The 27249-nt window shown below is 41.6% G+C and overlaps 2 protein-coding genes across 27 annotated transcripts in view; one reads left to right on the top strand and one right to left on the bottom strand.

Moving 5' to 3' along the window:
- Positions 1–21337, bottom strand: part of rubcnl (rubicon like autophagy enhancer) — an 83790-nt gene extending 62453 nt beyond the window's left edge. For 16 of the 20 annotated variants that reach the window (XM_051403242.1, XM_051403243.1, XM_051403244.1 and 13 more), the window contains exons 1-5: positions 21293–21337; positions 20575–20635; positions 14441–14587; positions 13783–14167; positions 12321–12559 (exon numbers count right to left, since the gene is read on the bottom strand). In XM_051403242.1, the coding sequence (XP_051259202.1) occupies positions 12321–12559; positions 13783–14167; positions 14441–14587; positions 20575–20635; positions 21293–21298 (838 nt within the window). In that variant the 5' untranslated portion in view covers positions 21299–21337. Of the gene's footprint in view, positions 1–12320; positions 12560–13782; positions 14168–14440; positions 14588–15361; positions 15417–20574; positions 20642–21292 lie in introns of those variants that run through there. The other 4 variants (XM_051403255.1, XM_051403256.1, XM_051403259.1 and 1 more) reach the window with 4 other exon arrangements.
- Positions 21338–22889: 1552 nt separating this feature from the next.
- lrch1 (leucine-rich repeats and calponin homology (CH) domain containing 1) overlaps positions 22890–27249 on the top strand; it is a 137368-nt gene continuing 133008 nt past the window's right edge. For all 7 annotated transcript variants that reach the window (XM_051403238.1, XM_051403234.1, XM_051403235.1 and 4 more), the window contains exon 1: positions 22890–23298. In XM_051403238.1, the coding sequence (XP_051259198.1) occupies positions 23073–23298 (226 nt within the window). In that variant the 5' untranslated portion in view covers positions 22890–23072. The remainder of the gene's footprint in view (positions 23299–27249) is intronic.

The following is a 27249-nucleotide window of genomic DNA, read 5'->3' as shown; positions in this document are numbered from 1 at the left end:
CACTTCTACCTGATTTTTTTCGTGTTCCTCCTACACACTTTGTCTGATTCGCACAAAAGTTTTCATGTAGCATCTGTGAAGTTTTCATGTAGCATCTGTGGACTGTCCTTATAAAAAAGTAATTTAAAGAATTTTTATATTTAAAAAAATAAGCATGTTATAAAATTAGAAGTTCCTGTTGGTTTTTCATCAAAAAAGGAATTGACACCAAGCTTGGATCCATAGTTCCCCATGTCTTCCTTAGGCATCGTGCACAATTTCAGGCCATAGCCACAAGGTGGCGCTCTTTTAAAATGAAGAAGTTTATATCTCAGCATTGGCACGTGTGATTAAAATGAAACTTGGTAGGATGCTTGCCCATGGCTCCCTGAGGCTCACTAATAAATGTGTCAACAATCCGCCACTAGGTGGTGCTCTGGTGGCAGGGTAAATCACTCTGCGGAGACCGTAATAGTTATGAATATGTAATTCACGGGGCACATGTACACTGGTGCCTGTAGCTCACATACCAACTTAATAGGAAGTTTTTCCTTGCTGCTGTCACCAAGTGCTTGCTCAGGTTAGTCCTGAAGCGTCCCTTAGTTCTGCTGCTATAAGCCTCTCTTCCTCTCCATACACATTCATGTCCCATTAATGCATGGTACTAACTTCTTCCCTGGAGTTCTTGTGCTTCCTCGTCTCACATGGATCTTGGTGGTGCCTGCTGCCATGTTCCTGCTTGACCACTGCTATTCATTACTCAAAATATCATCATCATCATCATTATTTTTATTAGTCATTTCTACTAGTATAGTTTTTACTGTTGCTATTGCTGTCTTTCTCTCTCTTCCCCTCTCTCTCTAACTCCAACTGGTCGAGGCAGACGGCCACCCACGTAGTCTGCTCAAGGTTTCTGACTTAAAAGGAAGTTTTTCTTGCCACTGTCGCCAAGTGCTTGCTCATGGTGGGAACTATATAAGGACTACACGGATTCTGAAAGGGATGGACAAAATGTAGTTGCTGACACTGTTCTGTCATGCCCCTTGGTGTCTCATACAGACACACAAAGTATTCTTTAGCATCCTTTAGAGACGTTTTATATAAAAATGAGCAATAATGATAACAATAATTGATAAAAAATAAAACATAAAATATCCGCACTTACATTTTCATGTCAAATTATTTTCCAGTGTTTTTTAGTTTTTGAGTCATGTGACTACCACCAACCACGAATTGGTGCTATACAAATAAAATTGAATTGCTTTGAATTGAATTGGTGGTCCCTGCTGCCATGGTCCTGCTTGACTCACACTGCTTATATTATTAATTATTATTAGTCATGTTATTATCATCATTATTATTAGGGACCGAGCACTAACAAAAGTGCAAGGACCCTCTTGTTTCACTAGGAATTATTATTATTATTATTATTATTATTATTATTTTCTGCCCCTACAAATGCACATTTGGAGGCTTACACGTGCTCAAAAACTCATGAAACGCAGCGCACATATCAGTTTGATTACCGTTCAAACACAGAAAGATACTATGTTTCAAGCATATTAAAGTCACTAACTGGGTGAATCCTAAATGTTACAAAATGTGTTGACCTGTCTGCCTGGTTAGAGCAAAGCACTTCCCCCCACCCTGGACACAAAGGAAACCTCACAACACATTCCAAAGGCAATCGTTTTTCTCAGGGTTGTTATATGTGTAATAATTAGTTGAGACCTGAAACATAGGTCAAGGATTGGCAAACCAATTGTGGTCAGTACTATTACATGTTCATGTGGGGAAAATGTTTATATTTTGTGCATAAATGTCTGACTGTTTTTTGCATGCATAGTACAGGCCTACTTTAATTAATAGTTGAGATCTCAAGCTAAATCATGGCTATAATGTGATAAACGTCTATGTGTGTGTTTTAGTGTATTTAGATGAGAACATGGACCTGTTCCTGAACCCACTGTGGACCCTGCAGTTCCCTAGTCCTCTGTACCAGCATGAAGCTGACCCCACAGCATACTATGCTGATGAGGACCTATCGATCAAGGTCAACCTTGTTGAAGCTGGTAAGATAATGGAAATAATCATCATAATATAATCATAAGAATAACATTAGTAAAGATGTTAATGTTATGCTTACTGACATATTGCTTTTTGTGTGTTATAGGCAGCTGCCCTGAGGCACCCTCTGCCGATATTCCCACACCTCTGCCCATGCGGAAGCATGAGTTCTTCACAAAGGAGCACACGCTCTTCATGGTGGACCTGATGAGGCTACATCTGGAGAGGGAGGTAGAGGGTCTCCCAAAGTCTATGAAGGACCTCAACAGCCGACAGGCTTGGCCGGAAGAACAAGAAAGAGCTGTGGGCAGATATGGCTACAAAACTGACAGAACAGTATAAAGAAACATTCTGCCCTGACAAGGTGGCCAGGAAGTGGTGCACCTTATTGGAGGGATACAAGAAAGTGAAAGATAACAACACCAGCACAGGGAAGGGCCCCATGCGTTTCCAATTCTTTAAAGAAATGGATGATCTGCTTGGTGCCCAACATGATGTGGTGTACCCTGTTGTGGGAACAAAAGAGGGGCTGGATGTCCGAAGACAGGAAGCAGTGGTTCGCAGTGACACTGCCTCCACATCCACAGCCACCACCTCCAACACCATTGTCTCTGCCACCACCTCCCACACCACTGCCACAACCTCACACACATCGACACACAGCCCAACAACGAGCACAGCATCCAACTCCACACCACCAGAGACACCATGTACCACCCCAAGGATGCCGCGTAAGCGTCCAAAGGATGATGACCTCCTGACTTTCCTCCGGGAAACAGAAATGGCCAGCCAGCACCACCACCAGGAGACCATAACCCAGATGAGGTCTTCCCAGCAGGGCTTGAAAGCCTGATGACACGATTGCTGGAGAAATTTTGAGTGTTATTTGGACAAAATTAGAGGATCTGATCCTCCCTCTATTTCTTTATAGTTTGTTAAGTTGTATATATATATTTTCTTTTTATTCAATGTCTTTATAGTTTGTTAAGGGAAGTTGTATATATAATATATTTTGTATTCAATTTTTTATTCCATGTTTCTCATTTAGTATTTTTTATTGCTAATAAATATTTACTTGCATGTTACCCAAGCCTTAATTTATTCAAAACAAAAACTCAAAACCATACTGTGGGCTACAAAAAGGTGAAGCACTCAATTTAGGGAAACCATTTTTATTAGTACACACAGAATATAAAAAGTAAACATCAATTACAATAGAAAGTGCAAATGCATAGTAAGAGTAAATGTATTTAGAAGCTTTCAACCCTGAAAATGAGTCTACTCATTGTGATCTTCCTACCTTGGGCAGTCATATCGGTGTTCTGCACATACGTCTGAAGCAGCAATACACATGTTGTGTAAGGAACAAGCAGGCATAATGATCATGACCACAGTGTCAATGCAGCTGTTCTGTAGGTCACATAGACGCCTCCATTTGCACTTCATTCTTCCAAAGGCCTGCTCTACAATGACCCTCCCCGGCTGATCTTCGAATTGTGCTGATGGTCTTCCACCGTTAGAGCCCCATTATCACGTTTCGGAGTTCTGATGAGTGGGAAGGCCTGGCCAATGTAGGCATTCTGGCGTCATGCACCCTGCCTGGTGCATGAAGCGGGCCCTCTCATCCACAATCCCCTGAAGGAGTACAGAGTAGTATGCCTTGCGGTTCATGTAATCCCCTCCTCTTATGGCAGGCCTCTGGACCCCGATGTGGCAGCCATCAATCGGCCCAATAACCTCATCAAGGCCACAGCGGCGGTGAAAGGCAGCAGCAGAGGCAGCTTTCTCACAAGCATTTGGCCATGAGATAAAGGTATTCCCAATGCCTGACATGATGGTCAGCACTTTCCTGATGATTCCGTGCGCTGCTGACTGTGACACATCAAACTTGTCAGATATCTCCCTGAAGCTGTTTTGATTGGCCATATACCACAGGAACATTAGCAACTTCTTGGTATCAGGCACCGGAGTCCTTCCTTGAGTTTGATCGCTGTGTAGACCGTTCTGCTGCAACTTTGTCAAGAGGTACTCAAACTAGTGTTTTGAGATCCTCCAATAACGAGCAAAAGTGTCATCATTCCAGTTGAGCATGATTTCCCACTCTGTTCCCATCTTGAGAATGATTTGTTGTTTGGAGCGCAACACAGTTGAGATCAATGCCCTTATGAAAGACCTACAATTAATAAATGTTGTCTAAAATCTATTGATTTGTTATATTGTTTTGTTTTTGAAGGCAGTGAAAAAGGGGTTTCTTGATTATATTATCAATAGATCTTAAGACCTTTTCAGAATAGGCATTCTAAACATATATAACATATAGCTAGAATCTAATTAAAGTGGGATATTCCATACATCATCCAGTTGAGGCTGCGCAATCATCTATCTAACAAAGAAAGCAGACTGGGGGACCTTTCTTTGTTACAGGTTAACGTATCCTAGTACAGCCTTCTGCTTAGAAAACCTTTGTTCAGAATAAAGTTCCACTAATATCTTTCAACATCTTAGGTACATCTAAAAATGTATGTTACACATAAAAAGCCTGTAACGTTAGCAACGGAATGTTCTATTAAACAGCGTTTACAACATTTTCATAGACTACTATCAAATAAGCTGAAACATGAACTTACATTCTCCGCTTTCTATCATCTTCTTCCATATTTAGCTGATGAACCACACACTTGGATTGTAGCTCTCTGAACTCTTTAAGAGTTAGCACAAGAACGACTTTCCTGGATGCATCCATCTTTTCTCCGACTCGTCGTGTTGTGTGCCAAACAGAATGCAAAAATCCGCGGTTATTCGTTTTCCAACACGGATGTGACGTCACTCTCGAGCTGCAAGTCCCGATTACAAGACAAAAAGAACGCCCCATAAGTCAGTTAACTCTAGCTGCTAGAGCTAACTAGATAATAGCCCGAGCTAATTAGCTAACAGCACCTAATACTACTGTTGCCAACAGTTCATCTGGAAACCCCATAAATAATCTCAGTACCACTGTCCCCAACTGGTCTCGTTGTGTTCACTGTGAGGCTGCTGTGTCCCGTTCAATCACACGCTAATGACAGCTACAGCAGCAGTTAGCCCAGTTAAGGCAGAGCAGTTGGAAGACGTCAGAGGGCAAAGCAGAACATATTTTCTCCATAAAATGTGATCCAGTTTTACTCACTGATAACCAGCACTGTCGTATAGGGGGGAAAGGTGATGACAATTCTAAGGGCCCACAGCCCATTACGGCCCACACACAGCCCCCAGTTCAGAGGCAGGCCAGGAGTAGGAGCAGCAGAGCAGGGGCCCAGGACATCAAGCATTTTTTATCAAAGAATGGTGAGAGTAAAACTACCGAGGGCGGCTGAAACGATTACTTGTTCATTAATTTATTGTCTGTAACCGCCTACCTTAGACGGGGCGCAGGGGCTGGAGCCTACGTTAGCTAGAATTGGATGAGAGGCGCGCTGGACAAGTCGCCAGTTCATTGTAGAGCAACGATTCCTAGTGTAGCTAATTAAACGTTACTAATTTGGAGGCTATCTACAACAGACTGTGTGTTTCACACATATTATCACTGTTGGACAGTGCTCCAGTAAGCACCCACTCAGTTACAAGGCTGCATTGAATTGTATTATGACGCATTCAAGTTCTACTCAGTAATTATCAGCATTAGGCGAAGGTCAATTACGTTATTATATGTTCAAATGTGGTCTTGTGAAATGTTGTTATTTGTGGGACGTTGGTGAATAGCCTAAATACAAAAAAAGTTAAATGTTCAAAGATTTTTTGTTGTTGTTTTCATCAGCAATATAAAATAAAAGACACCATAATAGCTGACAATAACAAAGTAAAAAGACAGTTTAGAGTTTTGGACAGTTTACACTGACTTTGGGATGGTTTAAAATATCTTTTTGCCTGACAAGGGTGACATTACTATAAAGAGCTTGCCCTCCACATACAATGGCAAAGTGAAGCTGTCTGCCTAGAGCTATTGTACTGAGAATCAGTTTTTCCATGAAACATAACATTTAATGTTTACAAAAAGCAATTTATAATGGAACAATAAACCTTTATGCTCTGCTGCTCCAGAATCAGCAGTGGCCGCTTTGTCTGAGTTTGACCCAGCAGCAGACGCTCACCCCCAGCAGTCCAATGATGCCTTTGATGGTGAGTCAGTGATGTAGACACTGGTTAGCTGTTTTGGTTTAATAGTGAACTACTGTACCACTGGCAATTACTAAGACATTAATCAACCCCTAGGCTATTTCAATTATATAATCAATAGCAAAATATAGGCTACATTTTTTTATAACTCAATTTAAGTCACTGTTGCTGTTGACAGAGCCAGGCCCATGTCCCCAAAGCCAGGCTACTTCAGATAGTGAAGGGAATTGTGAAGCAGATCGAAGCTGTTGCAGTCACGAAACTGCTGAAGATAGTCAGAGCACAGGAAGTACAGAAAGACAGGAAAGAGAGAACAAAGAGGAAGAACATTTAACATGCGACCCAGGATTATGGCCAGAGAAGCTCACAGACCACGATCGTGAGATTATTGTCAAAAAGCTAGCCACAGCCACTCAGACAGACCTGGCCTTGATAATGCCAAATGATTCGGAAGGAAGGAAATTTCCAGAGTATTTAGAGAACATAAAGTCAACAAATGGACGGGAAAAACAGAAGAGGGACTGGTTAATGTACAGTGAAAGCGCAAGGGCAATATACTGTGTGCCATGCATGTTATTTTCCTGTGATGGCCTAAAAAAACGATCAGCCAGTGTACTTAACACCAAAGAAGTGTAAAAAATATCAGATCTCAAATGGCGGAGAATGTACAACAAATTCCCTGACCAAGAAGTTTGTAAGGCGCACAAAACCTGCTACCTCAAGTGGAAAAATCTGAGATATTCTTTGATGGAAGCAAAGGGGATAGTCATCTGCAACAAGAAATCCAACTTGAAGTTGACAGAAACAAAGCTATTCTTGAAAGAATATTAGATGTCACCCTTTTTCTGGCCTCAAGAAATTTGCCATTCAGAGGGAGCACAGATACGCTTGGTGATGTACGGAATGGTAACTTCCTTGGCTCTGTAGAACTTTTAGCCAAGTACGATCCTCTGTTGAATGATCATCTGAGAAAAGTGAAGGAGAAAAGACCAAGCACCAGAGTGACCCATTACCTTAGCCCAGAGTCTCAAAATGAGTTCATAGAACTCTGTGGAGATAGTTTTGAAAGAAATACTGAAGGAAAGGGAGTGTGCAATATATTACTCATTAATATGTGATGCAATTCTCGATGTCTCCCACAAGCAACAGAATGTAATTCTGTTGAGATATGTTGTTCAGAAGGAGAATGATCAGTGGGATGTAACTGAACGTTTCTTGCAGTTTGAAAAATTCAGTGGCAAGACTGGCCATGAAATATCAGAGATGAGAGTAGTGTACCGATGTTTCAACATTTTTCGGGCGTTTGAATCGCTTGTACAATATCTTCAGTGCCAGCCCAGAGAGATGGGCCATTCTCAAAGAAAAGACTGGCTGCTCCCTTCACCGCATGTCTGATACCCGTTGGAGTGTCCGAGTAGCGGCTGTTAAACCAGATGCAAATCACTTACCATCGCTCATAGGGGCCCTGGATAGCATCCTTGCTAGATGCAGCTTGACTAATGAAGTCAGATCAGAGGTCACTGGTCTGAGGAGTTATTTTACATCTTTCAAAGCCATCCTTCTTCTGACTGTCTGGAAAAAATACTGCAGTCCATTGAAGATAGAAACATAATTCTGCAGTCAGGCAAAATTACACTAGATGTGGAAGCAGCCAATATAAAGGCATTGAAGGAAGAAATGCTGGTCTTTCGCAACGCATGGGATGACTTCCTTGCAGAGGCCTCCCTCATCACAGAAGCCACAGATGTGGGCGGCTGTGGCCCAGAGGCAGAGCACGTCGTTTCCTAATCGGAAGGTGGTTGGATCGATCCCCGGTGCCACATGTCGAATTATCTTTGAGCAAGATACTGAACCCCATGCAGTGCATCGGTATGTGTATGAATGAGTTAAATTCTGTTTGATAGGCTGTTAAGTTAAAGGGTGAATGTGGAACATAGTGTAAAAACGCTTTGAGTGGTCAGAAGACTAGAAAGGCGCTATACAAGTACAGGTCCATTTACCGTGCCACAAGTGAAAGAGAAAACATTTTGCAGATGAGAGTCAGAAGAAGAGGGAAACCAACAGGAGACAGAATCAAATCTGTTTTGAAACAGTGTTTTCTATGTGGCCTTACATAACATCAGGGGCGGAGCTAGAGGGGTGGTCGGGGTAGCACTAGCCACCCCTGGAACCTGATTGGACACCCTGGGTGCCACCCCAGTTGATTGACAGGTCACTGCACGTCACGTCGAAAACAGCAAGATTTTTACTGCAAACAGAGAAGGCAGAATAAACAGATAACAATGAAGAGGAAGGGAGTTATTTCCAACTTTTTCATCAGGCACAGACAGACCCCAGCCCAGATATCAGCAGCATGGGGAGCTCCCAACATGAAACTAGCCAGGCAAGTCATTCATTAATTCTCATACCAATGGCATCTTTATTTGATCATTGAGCTTGGGTTGAGTCTTGCGTCTAGTGTCCGTGATGTGCAGCCTTCTCTTTGTTTTGCCAAGACACCGACTTTTCCCACGGGTGTTATTCATTTTCTGAATGAATGACGGAAACTGAAAAGTGAAACTTATGTCCATTTCCTCTGGCCGCTCCGGCAACAGGTTAGCTCAATTTGTCGAGCTGGCGACCTATGAACTGAGTTGCTGCAGCGCCATGGGTTTGAATTTGACTTGCGGTATCCCGGGTTTTTCCTTTATTAGGCCTAGTATAAAGCCATGACCACCCTCTGGCCACCTCTCGTATAAAAGTCTAGTTCCGCCTCTGGATAACATCATCTCTGGCTTGGACACCCGCTTTCAAGCCATTGCAAATATCTGTGATGAATTTGCAGCAATATTGAAAATCAAGGATTTAAAAGATGATCAGATTCACTCAGTTTGCCATTCATTAACAAGCAAATACAAACAGGATCTTAGTGCTAATTTTGAAAGTGAAGTGCAACATTTGAGGTCTGTCTATAGTGCCACATTTCAGACTGCCGTTCTCCCCTTGAACTGCTGAATTACATCCATAAACGGCGGCTGTGGCTCAGAGGCAGAGCAGGTCGTTCCTCAATCGGAAGGTTGTGGGTTTGATCCCCGGCTCCTGGTGCCACATGTCGAAGTATCCTTGAGCAAGATACTGAACCCCGAATTGCTCCCGATGCCGTGCATCGGTGTGTGTGTGTATGAATGTTGTTTCTGTTCGATGGACTTTGCCATCACTGAGTGAATGTGTGTGAAAGGGTGAATGTGGCACGAAGACTAGAAAGGCTATACAAGTACAGGTCCATTTACCATTTAAACTTCAGCTCCAGAGCATTTTGGTGAAGTATGTGTTGCAATCCGAATCTTCTGCACTTTACCTGACTGTCGCAGGTAGACAAAGGGCATTTAGCAAACTAAAACTACTTAAAAACTATCTCAGATCCACAACAACCCAAGAGAGGCTAAATAGCTTTGCTAGACTTTCAATTGAAAGCTAAGCCGACAGTTGGATTTCAAAGAGGTCTTCAGGGAATTTGCCAACAAAAAGGCCAGGCGTTGGGCTTTCTGATCAGACTGACAGGGATATTGCACCATGCAAGCTAGTTAAGCTGTGAACAAACAAGCCAATTTAAACCTAAATTGAGATTAGATGAGGCTTGTTGTTGTTTTCAATATTTATTTTACAACAAAGTATTTCATGTGCTGTTTGTTTTACCTGCACAACATTTAAGTTAAATGCTACATATCTACCTTGGGCTCCACTTTGTGGACTATCTTGAGCCAGGGCACTTTAAGGTTTTTTTGGGGTTTTTTTGCATATCAGTGCTTCATTGTTAGTAAATACAGTAAAATACCCACTACCTATTTGTGGTTAATTGAAAATGTATTTGCAATCAGAGGTGTAATAACGTGTTTTTAAGTAGCTTGTTATGGGTACTATAGCATGCAAATCAGAGAAATGTGAATAAGACAACTTATAATACATAATTTACATAATAATACACTGACTCATTGTTGAGTGGTTAATCGTAAAAAAGAAAACAAATTGGGTGTATTACACGAGGCACCGTCAAGAACACTGAAAAACAGAAAAACAAAGAAAAACATCATAATACACAGTTGTAAAAAATGTGGCAATGAAAAACCTGGGGTAGAGGGGCCTGGGGTAGAGGTAGCCCTGTCAATGATTGCAACCATAAACTGCACTGACACCATCCTTAATTTTATCAGTCAACCAGGTTTCTGTTATAATTTAAATGTTTGGATTGGGTTGTTGGGCCTGGATTCTAATGGAGTCCATCTTTGGTATTAAGCTTCTCACATTCATGTGGATTAATCCAAGACCTCTGCAGCTTGGGAAACATTTTCCCAACAGGTTTTTTTTCTTGACCAAGATCCGTGGCTCTGGTCTGAAACAAGCTTGCGACTTGGGCTTAGTTCCAAGTATAATTGAGGAAAGTTCCTCACATAAAACTGTCAGAAATACAGGTAGAATTTGTCCATGGAAGAGTGATATCAGAGCAACATTTGCCAATCATCCCGGATACTGGATACCTGGATATACCTAAGGCTGATTTTTGTTGGGCCTGGGCCGTGGCAACAGATGTTAAACTCAGAATAAGTTAATTCTTTTTCTTGAGTTCCTCCTGCAAGCAGAAAATGTCATCTGTGACTGTGAGAATGAAAGCTGGCAAGTGAAGTCACATACACAGCAATCTGACTACACAACAAGTTTGATGTGAGCAGGAATTTGTGCTTTAGAACTGCCATGAAACAATCAGAAAATAACATTTTAATTATTTGATTTGTTGCTTTGTTGTTGCTAACGCCGCTCCCTGTCTTTATTCAACCTCCCTTTTTGCTCTTTCTGCCTGTAAATAGTAAATGGACTGTACCTGTATACCACCTTTCTAGTCTTCCGACCAGTCAAAGCACTTTTACTACCTGCCACATTCACCCATTCACACAGTGATAGCAAAGCCCATCAAAAAGAAACTTAACTCATTCATTCATCCACATTTACACACCGATGACACAGCATCAGGAGTAATTTGGGGTACAGTATCTTGCTCTAGGACCCTTAGACACACAGCAGGGGAGGAGCCGGGGATCGAATCCCCAATCTTTCTATTAGTTGATGGTAAATGGTAAATGGACCTGTACTTGTATAGCACCTTTCTAGTCTTCCGACCACTCAAAGCGCTTTTACAGTACGTGCCACATTCACCCTTTCACACACATTCACTCAGCAAAGCCCATCAAACAGAAACTAACTCATTCATACACATTCACACACCGATGCACAGCATCGGGAGCAATTAGGGTTCAGTATCTTGCTCAAGGATACTTGGACACGTGGCAGGAGGTGCCGGGGACCTTCCAACCAACAATCTTCCAATTAGGGGACGGCCCGCTCTGCCTCTGGGCCACAGCTCATCACCTGCTCTACCTTATAGCCGCCCCTAAGAACACACATTCAAGTGGGTAGCCCTAATGTAATAGAGATGGTAATGGCATTTTTTAAGAACCTATACAACCCTTTGACCTGGTCATTGTAAAACCATACACAACTGTTAAAGAGGCTATTATATGCATATAACCTTTAGCCCTGTTTCTAACTACACTCTATGTCCAATTAAACAGCGGGATGTTGAGACATGAGTCTGTTTACTGCCCCAGAACTCAGGAATGTGTAACTGTGACGCTCCAACAGGGATAATACTGTACTACATCTTCAAATCTTTACTCTTTTCTGGATTTAGCAATGAGTGATGGTTGCGTTGAGTCCATTCATAGATGATTTGAGTAGTCAAGCTAGCGTATGGAAAAGTGCTACAGTAAAAACATTAGAACTTTGCTGGAATAACCTTGGGATGCCTGGGTTACTGTAGCAGCACCACCTTGCTGTTCTGTTCTTATAGACACAGTAAATTGTTTTGTGAATTGCTCCCGATGCTGTGCATCGGTGTGTGAATGTGTATGAATGTGTTAGTTTCTGTTTGATGGGCTTTGTCATCGCTGTGTGAATGTGTGTGAAAGGGCAAATGTGGCACGTAGTATAAAAGCGCTTTGAGTGGTCAGAAGACTAGAGGCTCTATACAAGTACAGGTCCATTTAACATTTACCATTTAAATACACTAGTAATAATTAGACATTTTCTACCTGATGAGTGAGAGGTATGACAGCTGGTTAGGCTCTGCCGTCTGTGCGCCTCTGCCAATCCCTGCTGTCCACTGATGGGAAGCTGGAGTCCAGCAATTAATAGGCGGTACAGACTTGAAGAGACAGAGCATGACTTCTTGTCTTCCTGGACCTGGGCTGAGTGGTGATCTGGGTTGGATCCCAGATCCTCCACACTGGTGACTGCCAGGCAACAGTGCTGATCCAGAGGAGATGGGATGCTAGAAGAAGATGTTTCACTTTAGTTAAAAGAAAACAGATATAGATAAAAATTTAAAGATCAAATGGAAAACATACATAAACCTGTCCTGCTGATAATCTGGCATACTGTGCATTTTTAATATTACATTTATTGCTAACAATTGGCCCATAAAACAGGGGCAACAGTCCATTGCTTCATTTTCCATGATGACACTAGGCCCAATCACATCTCTTACTGGGCCGTTTCTTGCCATTCACAACCAAACATCTGTTAAAGAAGGAGGGCGTCAAGATGTACAAGACCGGGTATGAAGAGAAGAAGAATCTACATGCATATGCCACCAAATCACAGATATGTTTGCTGCAAGGGCTGCAGCAGTGGCTTCAACTTGTCTGTCTGTCTGTCTGTATGTCTGTCTGTCTGTCTGTCTGTCTGTCCCCAACTGGTCGAGACAGGCAACCACCCACCTAGAGCCGAAGGATCTGTCCTAGGTTTCTGCCTTTTAACAGGCAGTTTTTCCTTGCCCCCGTCGCCAAGTGCTTGCTCATGGTGGTACTGTTGGGTCTCTGTAAATAATGTTATAAAGAGTTTGGTCTAGACCTGCTCTATTTGAAAAGTGTCCTGAGATAACTTCTGTTATGAATTGGCGCTTTACAAATAAAATTTAATTGAAATTGATATTCAACATCTACGACGTCAGCAGTGCTCGTGTAAAGTCTAAGGAGGAGGCTACCATGGCCACTGCCAGGCAGAGGAGCACAAAAAGGAGCAGGGGAACTGAGGAACAGAGTGAGCAGTAGGAGGAATAGTTTAAGTGATAAGAAGGAAGTAGCATGCAGGGAAACAGAGACCCTCAAGGAGGGCGCAGGCAAAGCAGTGACCTAGGTCCATATAGTATCATATTATTATTAAAATCATTAAGCTAAGGCTTACCATGATGAAGATGTGTGTAAAGGCTGTATAATAGGTTACATCTGTAGCTCTACTGCCCTAAAATGTATGGGTGCTTATGTATTAGCCTATATGGTACATGGAAACAGTACGCATAGGATGGTGTTCTGTTTGACTGATTGTGAAAAACATGCCAGGACGAAATGTAATATTTAAAAGATGAACACAAGGTGATTTCTTTAGTGTTGACTTGGTAACACGCAAAAAATATTTGACATGAAGTGCACTGATGTAATGAAAGCAAACCATATCGAAGGCTAGCATTTGGTAACCTTTAATATATGTAGTTACCTTGACGGAGCTGATGTGTCAGTGCCCCCTCCATGCCATGATAGGGGCCTGTGGCGTCTGGAGATGACTGGACTGCTCCTGGGAAGAAGGAATCCTTGGTCCTCTGGATGTAAGAGAGACTGGTCCTCTTTGCTCCCGTTGTCAGCCTTTGGAGGTCTGATATTCCCCTTTCGTCCAGCCTCACCCTCCTCGGTAGGACTATTAGGAGGTTTGTCAATGGTGTACAAAGCAGAGCTGGAGTGTTGGTTCCAATGGGAGTGATGGGATTGTGTGACAGCCACCCGATGTGTCCTCTTTGTGATTTCTGCTGGTGACAGAAGGAGAAGTGGGATTTGTCCTGAACCAGTCGACTGGTGCTTTTGGGGAAAAAATTCTTCTGGAGTGGCTTATGGAGAGAAGGAGGAGACAGACATAAGTCACACATGTCGTGTCATACATATTTTATATGAGGGATGAGAGGGAGCTTATTAGGTTTTTTTCACCTAGATTTCTCAAGTTGATTTTATCATTTGAGCTGGAAGGCTTTTAATGTGAATTATCTTTGATCAAGCACAGCAGGTATGTAAAATTTATGTTTTTGCTTTAACTGCAGTCTTAAGAATCCCTAGAGGTGCTTCAAAGCTCTGTAAAGCTATTTTGAGAGTGTGGTGGGTCCTACCTGTTGCTGTCAGAGCTGTAGCTACAGATGTTGGTGACTCTGAGTCCACACACCAGCTGACATTTCCAGATCTCTGGAGAGAGGAGGACATGCCCCTGCAGCTTCCCATCTGTATAGAATAGGGGAGATTTCCCAATGACAGAAGCTCTGGTGCAAACGTCGTGGTGCAAGAGTTGGTTGATGAGAAGACAAAAAGCAACTGTGGCAGTGAGTGAGGATTTTTCACTGACTCAAAGAATACAAAATTAAACAAATAAGTATATCTTCAGGCAGCTGATCAATACCAGTCTGTTTGGAGATGTGTGCAGGAAGTTTTATTGTTGCTGCTGTACTCACTGGTAGCTGTTCATAGAGTCTGATCAGGATCATAAAACAACATAAAGACTAAAGTTTAAAGATTACTGCCCTCATTAGGGCCAAGGATAAGATCAGACCAGTCGTGCCTTGTTTATCTTGTGCCCCTATGTTTGAAAAAACGAAGCAGAACTGCCCTCCTGCTCCTATGGTAGATAAAACATGCTTAAGTTCCCTCTAGGATCCAGTGGAGAAAACGTGATCTAGGGTGCTGTTTTACTATAAATGTATCACAACTTTCTGCATGCTAATCATTGACAGTATATCTAATGGACAGAGCTTCTGGGTCTGAAAAGTGAAGCCAAGAAGTGTCTTTAAACCTGCATTCTATGTAAATTCCAGCAGGGGGAGCTCCATTGGCTGAAATAACACAGCGATCCCATTCACTCTGATGGAGAATGAGCTGACTTGATTTATGAGCTCAGTAAACAGTTTCCTGATGAGTTTATGGTCTCAGTCGCTAGTTTCACATCTTCTTCAATACAGCATGATGTTCATTTAGTAAATGATGGTCCCATTTAGAGTAAAATAGACAATAAAGCAGGGTATTCTTTTGGGCGTGGCTACCTTATGATTGACAGGTCAATCTTAGTGAGTCCGTCCAGCACAGCACACCAAACTGCTGATCAAATATGAAGCAAGATTCTGTTAGTGTTGTCTATTTCAAATTGTTTCACAAACATATTTTAGTGTACTGTTTACGTAGCTTTAATACGAAATCAAGCGAGCCGCCATTGTTTCCTGCTACGGACAAGTCAAAATTGCGCAGCCAATGCATCTATGGGAAAGTTCAAAGAAAAATGTTTGTCAGAGATGTTTCATACTAAAGTCCCCTTATTTGCCAAACTTTGTGTGCTTGGAATATATCCTAAATACTTTATACTAACAAAAAGGACTAAACTCAGACTTTGAACTATGCTGAAGAAGAAGTAATACTTTATTAATCACCAATGGGGAAATTGTTTTTTTACTCTTACTTTACACACACAGCCCTGAAATAAAATCATGTGGAGAGATGGTGGGGTGATGGACTGCAACGCTGGGGCATTCCGCAAGTGGTTATGGGTTCGATGCCTTGCTCAAGGGTACCTCGGCAGTGCACAGGAGGTGAAACTGGCAACTCTCCAGCTGCCAGTCCACACTCCATATTGTGCTGGACTTAAACCGGCAACCGTCCAGTTCCCTAGCCAAGTCCCCACAGACTGAGCTACTGCCGCCCCAAAGATTATGGATGCACCATCATTGAGTATGTGGATAAGGGAGCTTTCGGACTCTATTGGTCTGGAAAGACTGACTTACATCACAAAGGGCAGGCGTTAAGACTTTGTTTAGCTGTGGGAGCCTTGCATGAATATAATTAAAGATATAAACAGAAGCTTTTCCTTAAATTACAGTGTAAACACTAAAATAGAAAAAAGTTGTATTCTATGTGTATTCTATCTGATATTGATGCAACTTGAGTGCAGTGGCGGCTCCTGACAAATATCTCAGGGGGGGCAACTGTTGCGATGATGGCTGAGATGACCCGTTCAGTGAGTAAAATAATAATAAATAAAAGTCAGATAGCTAACTTGACAGTGTTACATTGCATTGTTTAATTTGGTTTTCCTGTTCAACCATTAGATGGCAACACCAGACATGAATTACTTACATGTTACATACTGTACAGTATTTTTGCATAGCTATATCAAGTTAAATGTCTAAAACACAATAAATTTGGTTCCACAATAAAACACTTCCACGTGGCCATCAGTAGATACATTGTCATCTACTAGTTTGCCCACGAAATCACTGTTAGCACAGTCTACAATTTATAGCCATCATGGATGCCATAGCTATAACCAAATCAAATCAAATTATACTATCATCAAAACTGTAATTAATCAAATCTTTCCAGAACATATTCAGTATATATTTGGCTGGCAATTTGTAATCAATACAACTATTTACAGGGGTAGCAGAACAGAGCGTTAGCCACTTCACGACCCTGCTCGTACCAGTTCTGGGAAAATCCGCGACTGTATGCTTTCCCCGCTTTTGTTGACACCTGCTTGATATTTAAATTGGGTCTGGGTGGTCCCAATTCTTTAATAGCCAATTTCTCAACATTGCTTCGAGGACTGAACGGTAATTCCCTCAATGAAATGATGGAGTATGACGGAATTACGTTGGGGCAAGCCCTCCCGGAGCCCATAGAAATGAATTGTAGGGTCCAACATTTGATTAAAAGGATCTCAACATGTAAGTCTATGAAATCGCCCCAAGGGGGCGGGGCTGCCTGTTGGAAAGTGACGTTCAGTCACAGCGATATTCAGGCTGCTGATTGGACAATAATATTAAGACCTTTATATACAGTCTATGATAAAGACAAAATAAAATAAAAAAATATTTTTTCTCTCTTTTTTTGTGGGGCTGAAGGAGGGCAGTGCACTATTGCCCACTGTGTGTATATGGGTGTGTGTCTGTGTAATGTATGTATTTGTAGTGTCAAACTCTTGTCTTGTTAATGTCTTTATTGTTGATGGGATGTTAAAAAAACAAGAAAATGACAATAATCATTGTGGGGGGGGGGCCCTAACAGATGTGTTGATTCCATGAGAGAGGATGAATTTGGCCCTTTGTTTTATCATATGAAAGTAGGTGTGCTATGTAGCGCATCAATTCGACAGCTTGTTCACACCCCAAACGGCCACACTATGGTGATTCACACAGACCTCGAGAGTCGAGGTGTGGAGTGATGGGCTGCCACGTTAGCAGCGCCCCATGAGCAGTTTCTTTTACTTTTCAAAGTAAAAGCACCAGATACTTTGTTTTACAAGCTGTAGATCCAATACGAAGCAAGCAATCAATACACAATCTAATAGAAAAGCAGTTAACTTAACGTGAACTTTTGGAGATGAGAGGTTTTAGAAAAGTTTGTAATCACACCTTTCAAATCCATAATGGCACTCCCACTGTGAAGCAACACAATCACAGATTTGTCAAGAAATGTCACACAGATCTGCAGTTGTGCAACTCAGAATTGTGGACAATGGGGCACCCGGTTGCTGCAGCGGCCCGGGTTCGGATCCGACCTGCGGCCCTTTGCTGCGAGTCATCCCCTGTCTCTACCCACCTTTCCTGTCAATCTACAGCTGTCACTATCTAATAAAGCCAATAAAAGGCAAAAAAAAAAACTTAAAAAAAAAAAAAAAGAATTGTGGACAATGTGTTTTACTGTGAGCATTTTTTTTTCTCAAACAAAAGGCCACAATTTCATTTGTCATTAATAGTATTTTTTGGTGCTTTTTATTGCCTTTATGAGAGCGACAGCTCAAGATAGACAGGAAGGGGGGGGCAGAGAGAGGGAGCCACACAGCAAGGGGCCGCAGGTTGGATTCAAACCCTGGGCTGCTGGAGGAGGGACTCAGCCTTGGTACATGGGTCCCCAGCTCTACCCACTGAGCTAAACAGGCGCCTGTCATTAATAGCATTTTCCACTCACAAATTACAAAATTTGAGTGCCCTGCCTTGTACTACTGACATTTAAATTGTATGAGTGAAAAAGTGTGTTGCTGCAGAGGCGAGGGGCCCCGATTTTAAACTTCTGCTTTTGGTTTTTAACCTCAGCCTGGGAACACACAACTGTCTACTGGGGGATTTCAGGCTGGATTCTTTCAAATCTCTAAAACACAACGCAGGTATTCAAATTCAATAAATGTGGGTTCTTATTTCTTTGCATAAAATAAAACTTCTTTGAGCTGAGCTCTTATAATGTTTATGTGTCTTGACTTGAATATAAACTTGAACGTAAACTCTTGTACTTGTTCTAACCCTATTTCCCAGACAGTATAATGTGACAGTACACTCACAGTATCGTCACGGTTTCATATCACAAGTAATATTACAGTGAGAAACACCCCACTTCAACCACACTGACTGAGAAAATCACCATATATTTGTTTGGTAGTTTGTAAATGGTGAATGAACTGTACTTGTATACCACTCAAAGCACTACATTCTCCCATTCACATATGGTGTGATGACAAAGGCCATCAGAAACAAACTAATACTCATTCACACACACACACACACACACACACACACACACACACACACACACACACCCCAATGCACAGCATCCTGCTCAAGGACACCTTCGACATGCAGCTAGGAGCCAGGGATCAATCTGCCCACATACTGATTAGTGGATGACCCACTCTACCTCTGAGCCACAGCCGCTGATGATCACAGCTGTGATAACTGATTTTCCCATCTTGTGCCATCATCAGGTAAAATTTTGTATTATCTGTAGAACTTCTGACATTCCCATCAGCCTCGGCTGTACTAGTGCGCAAACACACAAAACTAGGATAGTAAATATGTAAATATTATACCTGCTAAACATCAATGCTAGCATTGCCTCAAGCTTTTAGCCTTGCAGACACATTTTGTAGCAATGACTGTGATGGGAGCAAAGTGAGTATGTTATGAGGGGTGGAACATTTCAATATAACACACACCAAAGGCCTCACTAGCACATGAGGGGTTACACGGGAGTCATGTGGTGTGTGTTTCATTTAGGTGATGTTAACAAGTTAAAATGATTCCCTATGCCACATCTATGCTGTACTTTATGCTGCATGATCACATACACTACACCAACAATACTACACTACTCTAATGTCCTCATAAAGGTGAAAGTTAAGTAAGAAAACCGTTGTTAATGATGACACCAGTGGCCATTAAGTGAACTGCAGTCAGCGTCCTGTTGCGCGCTGGCACTCGTACACAGTGTGTAGCAGCAAGTGAGCAAGCATCCTCTTGGGCATCAGACAAATGTGACATACAATAGACTGAATGCTGGAAAATGAATTACATTCATTCATTACATCATATTTAGAGTAATGTTACTATCTGCAGGTTCCTATGCTTGGACTATTGACTACTACTAGTGAGTCCTGTCACCATACAGCAGTAAAACGCATTTCATACAGAATTTGCCCACATTAGCAAGCAATCTAATGTTATCCTGCTAAAAGCACAGTCAGACAATATTTTCACAAGCTTTGCAGTAATGGTAGCTTTGACTTTGGTGTATGTGTTGGGGTGGTTATTGGTCGTTCTCTGACTCCATTTATGAGCTAACGTTAGCTAGTGTTGTGCACAGTCGACACTGTAGGGAAGCAGAGAATGAAGGCAGTCTGGAGAAATTAACGTCAGATCTTTTGGATTTTCAGTGAAATATATATATATATATATATATATAAACACATATAATCAGTGAACAGGCAGCAGTGAAAGTTGGGGAAGGTCTAATTTTGAATTCACGTTACAACCCCCACCCTTCACTGGCAATAAAAGGTGATTAAAAATTTCAATTCTTCAGAATCTTACATATTAAACCTTTAATAATAAAAGTATCCTCTGGTACAGGCTACTTTAGTCATCTGTAACTTGTACAACCATTGTGTTTGACCTTTTTATATATGTCAGATAAATCAAACAAAGCTTTGAGAGATAAAAGAAAAGCAAAAAAATAAAAAAAGTTTTATTCCGTTTTTTAAAATTTGGTTTAACATGTAGCCTAAGTATAAAGTTATTGATCTTACTCAAGAGGCTCATTTAAACCACCTAACAGAGCTTCCTGTGTGCAGTACAGAAATACTCTCTGATTGTGAATGATAAAGTACCAACATGTTTCCTATTTCAGTAAAAGGACTAGAGAACAAAGCAACACCTACCTGAACGCAAACAGGTAAAAACATATCAAAAATCGGATAATTAATCAAGCTACTCACCATTTTGTCCTAAACTGAAGCAGAGGCTGAAGGGACTAAAACGACCACGATCCACCGAAAACTGTAACAGAGAAAGGAAGAGAGGCGGTTGGTTATCAACACTTCCTGTATTTACCAGTGGTTTGTACTTTCCGTGGCTAAGCAGTCAGCAGTGTTTCTCCTGAGAGAAAGGCCTGAACTAATGAAAATGAAGTTAGAATTACAATTTCATTTGCAATGTTTATGAATTATTTCCTTTTTATTTTATTTTCTATATTTTTCTATTTTAAACGACTTTAAACAAAACACTATTTTCAGTGACAGGCAGTTTACTCATTCTGCACCATCTAAGCTTTTATTTTTTAAATCCATCACACAAGTCCTAAATAAATTCATCCTGTGGACAAAAAATCCTGTGGTGATTTTTCTGAGGACCACAATAGGCTTGGTATAAATGTACTCAAAAGAAAAGAGGATGTGAGAAAATATAACTCAAAATAGACATTTAAAAGAGTGACTTTTCCAGTACATCCACATCCTCACAGACAAAAACACAGCTAGTTACTGTACATGTTAAAAGGTTATAACACTGCATCTTCCTCAAAGAGGGAAAAAAGAGGCTCGTTCAGCAGAAATATTTGCCATAAAGCGTCTCAGCTCAGCGACTGATGGCTGTCACGTCAGCTGGCAGCTGATAGAGAAGAAAGAGGAAGTCTAAGTATCAGTGGGTTTGATTTACCTTCATGTTTCACAGGAGAAAAAGTAGAAGCAGCTCAGATTCAGTCTTTCTGAGAGGAAATGTGTCCATGCACAAAAAAGCTGACAGTAGACATGCTTCATTATAGACTTGAATATGTAAAGTAAATGAAAAAAAAAAATACAAGTAATGTTGTTGTGTTTTTACATACTAGAAGACATCAGGAGAGGTCACCCAGCCCCAAAAATAAACTAAACCTGACTACAGTATGTACTTGTAATGTAAATGTCTGGAATCTGAGAGCTGAGAGCTGCGAGCCGAGATGGACGGTAAATCAGAAAAAGGAAAAGAGAAAACAAACAAACAAAATCACATAAGGTAACATTCAGGGCTTGCACATAAATAAAAACAGACACTGATGAGGACAGTCAGTATGTGTAACAATATCATTATTACCTCTATTATGACTGTCCTCTGACTGTATGGATCCCTATCAGCACCGGGTTGATGTCCAGGTGGCAGAAACAGTAAGACTTTGTAAGAGCGTCAGTAAAACTTGGACTTTTTTACTCAAGAGCAGCATGCACTGATTCTGTCCAGCAGATGTCGCCATTTACTGAGTTTCCACTGCGGTTTTCATTTCCCTGCTTTTATTTATTTATATATTTTTTTACAGCCGCACAGTGCAGTGCGCAGCCGCAGTGAATGAGCTGCGTCAAGTGAAAGAAACGCAACTTACACCGGAAACACAGAAGGCTTGTCTTCAAAATAAAATATGCATTTTAACATAAATTAAAATCCTTTCAAGTTAACCGGTTTTAAGGGTCCAAAATAAAAATGGATATTTTAAAATGTATTTACTAACCTAATTTTAGGGCACATTTCTGATCAATGAGTGAATCAAAGCAGAGGCACAAACTGGGGCCATATATTATCATCCCACACAACAGTAGCTGATAATTATCTTTTTTTATCCTGAGAAGATAGGTGGGTTACTCACACACAATGGTTATAATGCAAATCAAAGGAAGCACGTGTCTACCTCCTGTGTCAATAATATTGTAATGTGAAAAATAAAAATGTTTTAAAAATGTAAAAATTGTGAATCTAAATGTCAACACAAATTCAATTCAATTCAATTCAATTTTATTTGTATAGCGCCAATTCATAACAGAAGTTATCTCAGGACACTTTTCAAATAGAGCAGGTCTAGACTGAACTCTTTATAACATTATTTACAGAGACCCAACAGTACCACCATGAGCAAGCACTTGGAGACAAGGGCAAGGAAAAACTGCCTGTTAAAAGGCAGAAACCTAGGACAGATCCTCCGGCTCTAGGTGGGTGGTCGTCTGTCTGGACCAGTTGGGATGAGAGAGAGAGAGAGAGAGAGAGAGAGAGAGAGAGAGAGAGAGAGAGTATTGGCAATAGCAATCTAGCAGGACCATGGCAGGAGGCTCCACCAGGATCGACAAGAACCTGCGAATGAGTTTATGTTTGTAAATATCCAGTACAGAAAGTGCAGTTTGTGTTAGTGAATATTTAAAAACTTTAATCTACTAGTCGATATTTTATTTTGAAATTTCAAGATCGGATGTCGCACCGCTTCTTCATCTTTGGCGCTTCCCGCACCGCGCAGACGGGGAGACTAGGCGGCGGCGGCGAAAATCGGGGAGGAAACAGTACGCACAGCACAGCACGCCTGAAGTCGGTGTCCCGCTGTTTGTCCGAACGTTAGCTAACCCCGCGCGCTCTCTCGTTCGCTCTCTCGGATATAACCAACGCACGCACCCGGAGGACAGCGGACAGAGGGGGGAACATTATGGCGACGTTGGGACCGGAGTCGGCTCGTCCTCCTCTTTCCCAGCTCGTTTCTTCTCAGTCGATCCAGAGTCACATCGGCAGCGCCAACCTTCCGCCCAACCGGGGCTTGGAGCGGGCGCTGGAGGAGGCAGCGGCCAGCGGCGTCCTCAACCTCAGCTCCCGAAAACTGAAGGAGTTTCCCCGGACAGCCGCCAACCACGACTTGACGGACACGGTGGAAGCAGGTAGGGGTCTCTCTGGCATCTCTCCCGGGTTAGCCCTAAAAAATAGAACCGGGTAACACCGGTGCTGGGCGGTAACGACCCTATGTTACAGCTGCGTAGATACTTTGATCATTGCTCTTTAATGACAGTGCTGCCATTTCCGTTACTTGTTTAAAAGAGTGGGTTTACTCATTGAGCCACACTGGGAGTTGAACCCCCAACCATGGTGCTGTTAGAGGGTTTCCTATTGGCTCATTTGTGTTACTTTAACCTGAATGAACCTACATACACAACTTGTGCTTCATGTGCTCCGGATGGACTGTTGAATTGAAGTCCTCCATGGAGTACTGGTGGACAGTTGTGTGCTCTGTCACTGCACACAGGGCTGAAGACACTCATGGATAAGGTCCTTATGTTTCCAGCTTGCAGTAAATCTGCAGTATCTGAGTGTTCAGAGGGCCTGCAGTGGAATTCCCCACCACTTCCTTTTAATCCATTTACAGCTGTAAACAGGCATGGAGAGCAGGGTGCACCCAGACTGAGTCCGTCTGTGCTGTTTTATTGACAGGAAAAGAGTTTACAGATCTTTTAGAACCCAGTTTAAATTATATTTCCTAGTGAAAGGTGTGTTTTTGTGCAGTAATCGGGGTTCTTATGTGTCCTGGACATTAAGAGACTAGTTTTCCAGTCATGTAAACAACAGGACATCCTGGATATAATCGACATTGTCCTGGATAAATGTAATTGTATTTTAGCCTCTTCTGTGGTATAATTAATGTTATGTTGAGAGGAAATTATAATCAATTCAGAAAGTGGGAAAATTGGTTGTGGTGAGAATGGCCAAGCGTGCCACAAAAGCGAGTGTCCCTTAAACAATGACCACCTAGCTGACCACTGTTTGTGAGTAAGTCAGTAAGTGCTGTCCTGTATTGACAAGAACATGGTTTCTCAGGGTGAGTGGTCACCCTAAGTAAAAAAAAAAAAAAAAAAAGATTTCTCAAAGCACAGGTCGTTGTTTATATCAGTGGTTTCTCCGCTATAAAGAGGCTGGTGTTGGTTTGGTCCCCTGTACACAGTGCGCTGTAACAATATGGTCAAACCATCAATCCATCAACAGTGTGCTAATACATGGGAAACTGCACTGGATTGTTTTTTCTTGTCTTTGGTATGTTGAATTCATGAAACCATGTGAAGCTGTTAGGTCTGAACTTTGCTGACTGTACACATTAGTGGCTCTGTCAGCTCGCTGTACCTGTTCCCATAAACTTTCATTCAGGACCCGGAGGATTCTTGCAAATATTTTAGACGATGTAACAGTGAAAAAGTCCACTGATCTGGATGGAGTCTACTCTCTTCACAGCAGCATACATATCAAGGTGAGCTGTGTTGCAGTTGGACTGGAAAGTCTCAATGACGTTCTGTCTCTGTACTTCACTCTCTAACTTTGTTTATATAAACTAAAGAAGAAATGGGGCTTACATAACCACAGTGAATCACGTTTACAGAAACACACATAGCAGCATGAAGGAAAACAGTGGAAAGGGCAGCAAAGTAAGAGTACAGGGTTGTGTGTGTTTGCATTCATACTGCTGATTGCTGATTTTCTGTTGGTGTTTTTTGAATCCCAGAAACGATCAGATTAAAAGCGACGTTAGCTCAGCTTGTTTCTCTGATAACTTAAGATCCAGACATCCGATGACTAAAATCCTTCGTGGATGGTAAAAATGTGGCTTCAAACTGAGAGTTGGTGTCCCCGGTACAGATGCTGATGAGTCGGACTGCATTTGTCCAGAATTACAATGAGGCTCAATGGAGAGCAAGAGATGGCGATAAAAAGAACTGGTTCCAAATGTTCTGGCCCATCTGATTTGTATGCCTCCAAGCTTATCAATTAATTTGTATTTATGCCGGCATGTTTTTCTGACAGTAGTGCAGTGTTTCCCATTCATTACCTAGAATATGGCAGCCCACGGTCTAATTTGTTCCACCACTGTTTCCTAATGAACCCAAAATATTTTTACACTTTTTACACATCTCGATTAAAAAGTATTTGGATTCACTAAATAAAATGAATTATATCACCTCCGGAGAGAGAGAGAGAGAGAGAGAGATAGAGAGAGAGACACAAAGAGAGATACAGAGAGAGATACAGAGAGAGAGAGCTGGGACCTGAAATGACAATGATGCAGGATGAGGGTTTTAGTGTCCAGTCAACAATGTCAACAGAATCAGTAAAAGGAGTAAATGACAAGTCTCAAACTTGCCTTTGGTAGTGAGTGACAATGTATATTCAGTGGCCACTCTAAAGTCTACTTTTATGATGGCTATCATGTTCAGTTTTTGTTGACACTGTCATAAAAGTGTTAATAAAATATACTGTATGTTTTGCATTGAGTTCATTACTATTTAAGATAAGGTACTCGACTACCCTATATTCCGAGTTGTTTTTATTATTTTGACCAAGTACAAAGAATTAGAAGTATTGAACCACTTTTAAGGAAACATATTATTAAATGTACACATTTCCAACAATGTAAAAAAACTGACCATTATGAATACACAGGCAAACTCTTGTAGATTCAAGTGATGAGCCAGTGGTGTTCCAGTAGTTTGATCATATAATATACTACTCACTGAAAAAGTAGGATACCCTGCAACCTCAACCCCATTGTTCCACCCTTGGTGTGGAAGAGGGTCAGAATTCTGGTAGTGTCAAGATGCAAATCATCCTGGATCTAAAAGACAAATAATGAAAAAACCTTTAAAGCCACAATTTTACTTCACTCCAGTTTACTTAAAAAAAACTAAAAATTAGTACCTAAATCATAATTAATCACCTCTGCAAGTAGGAATGTTTATTCCTAAATTTGTGCACTAATGCAGTCAGTCAGCTAACTAGCTTGTTAGAGGGGAACATATTATGCAGAATGCACTTTTCTAATGTTTGTTCACACATATTTGGGTATTTGGGTGGCCTACCAACGCAGAAACTGAAAAAAGCATAGCACCACCTCCCCTCTGACTAACCACCGCCCACAGACAAGAGCTGCCTTTGCTGCTGTCCGCCATTTTTGCCCTGCAAGCCCTGGCTGTTCTTGAAAGCTAAGTGCTGCAGCTGCCCTGATGTTTGCTGCAGGGACCAGCACAGAAGTTTGCACGTCCTCCCATCATCAGAGGAAGATACATTTTTTATTTCGGACTAATTGTTTACTTTTGAAATGGGACTGAAATGTTCTCACAAGGACTACAACTACTTTCTCAAATTAGTACCAGCTCATGGACCGATACGGACTGTCTGTCACCCAACTTCACACTTGGAAGCTCTAAGTTTTTCTCTATTTAATGTTGTTTTACTGTTTATTGTGTAGGTTAGCCTGCTGGACTTGGCATTAACATGCTGTGTAGCTAATGTGGCTAACATTGTAGTCACACAGGCTGGGCTGATGTCAGACTTTCTGTTGTAATATGAGGAACAGTCAGAAGCCTTGTGAGAAGCTAGAAGATACCAGGAGTAGTAGTTTGGATGATGGTGATTGTTTTTCATGTTGCATTTGTGTAACTTTCTACTGATGTGCTAACGTTAACTCAGCCAGCTAGCTGAAGGCCTTCTTCTCTGTTCAGGTGTGTGTTTTGCTGCATGTAAATTCACGTGATGGACGAGCACCGGAGATAAAGACAGAGCTATGTGTAAGGCAGAAATGTTCAAACTGCAGGAATTCATTTGTTTATTAAGGCTGTGTAACTTTGATTAGCACAGAGAAGCTGTAGTGGCTCTGTTCATGAAGTAAAACCGTGACTAATATAAACCGTTAGCGTTACTGCAGTTACAGTAATAGATTACTAAGGAGTATTACTAAGTCCGATGTCGGACTTTATGTTGTAATATCAAGGGAGAATCACAAATTGTGTAACTTTCTACTGACTGCTACTGTTAGCTAACGGAGCATTAGCTTTGGCTTTATACTGAAGCCC

This window comes from Dicentrarchus labrax, unplaced genomic scaffold (genome assembly GCF_905237075.1).
Source record: "Dicentrarchus labrax unplaced genomic scaffold, dlabrax2021, whole genome shotgun sequence".
NCBI lineage: Eukaryota > Metazoa > Chordata > Actinopteri > Moronidae > Dicentrarchus > Dicentrarchus labrax.
This window is presented reverse-complemented; position numbering and strand designations above follow the sequence as displayed.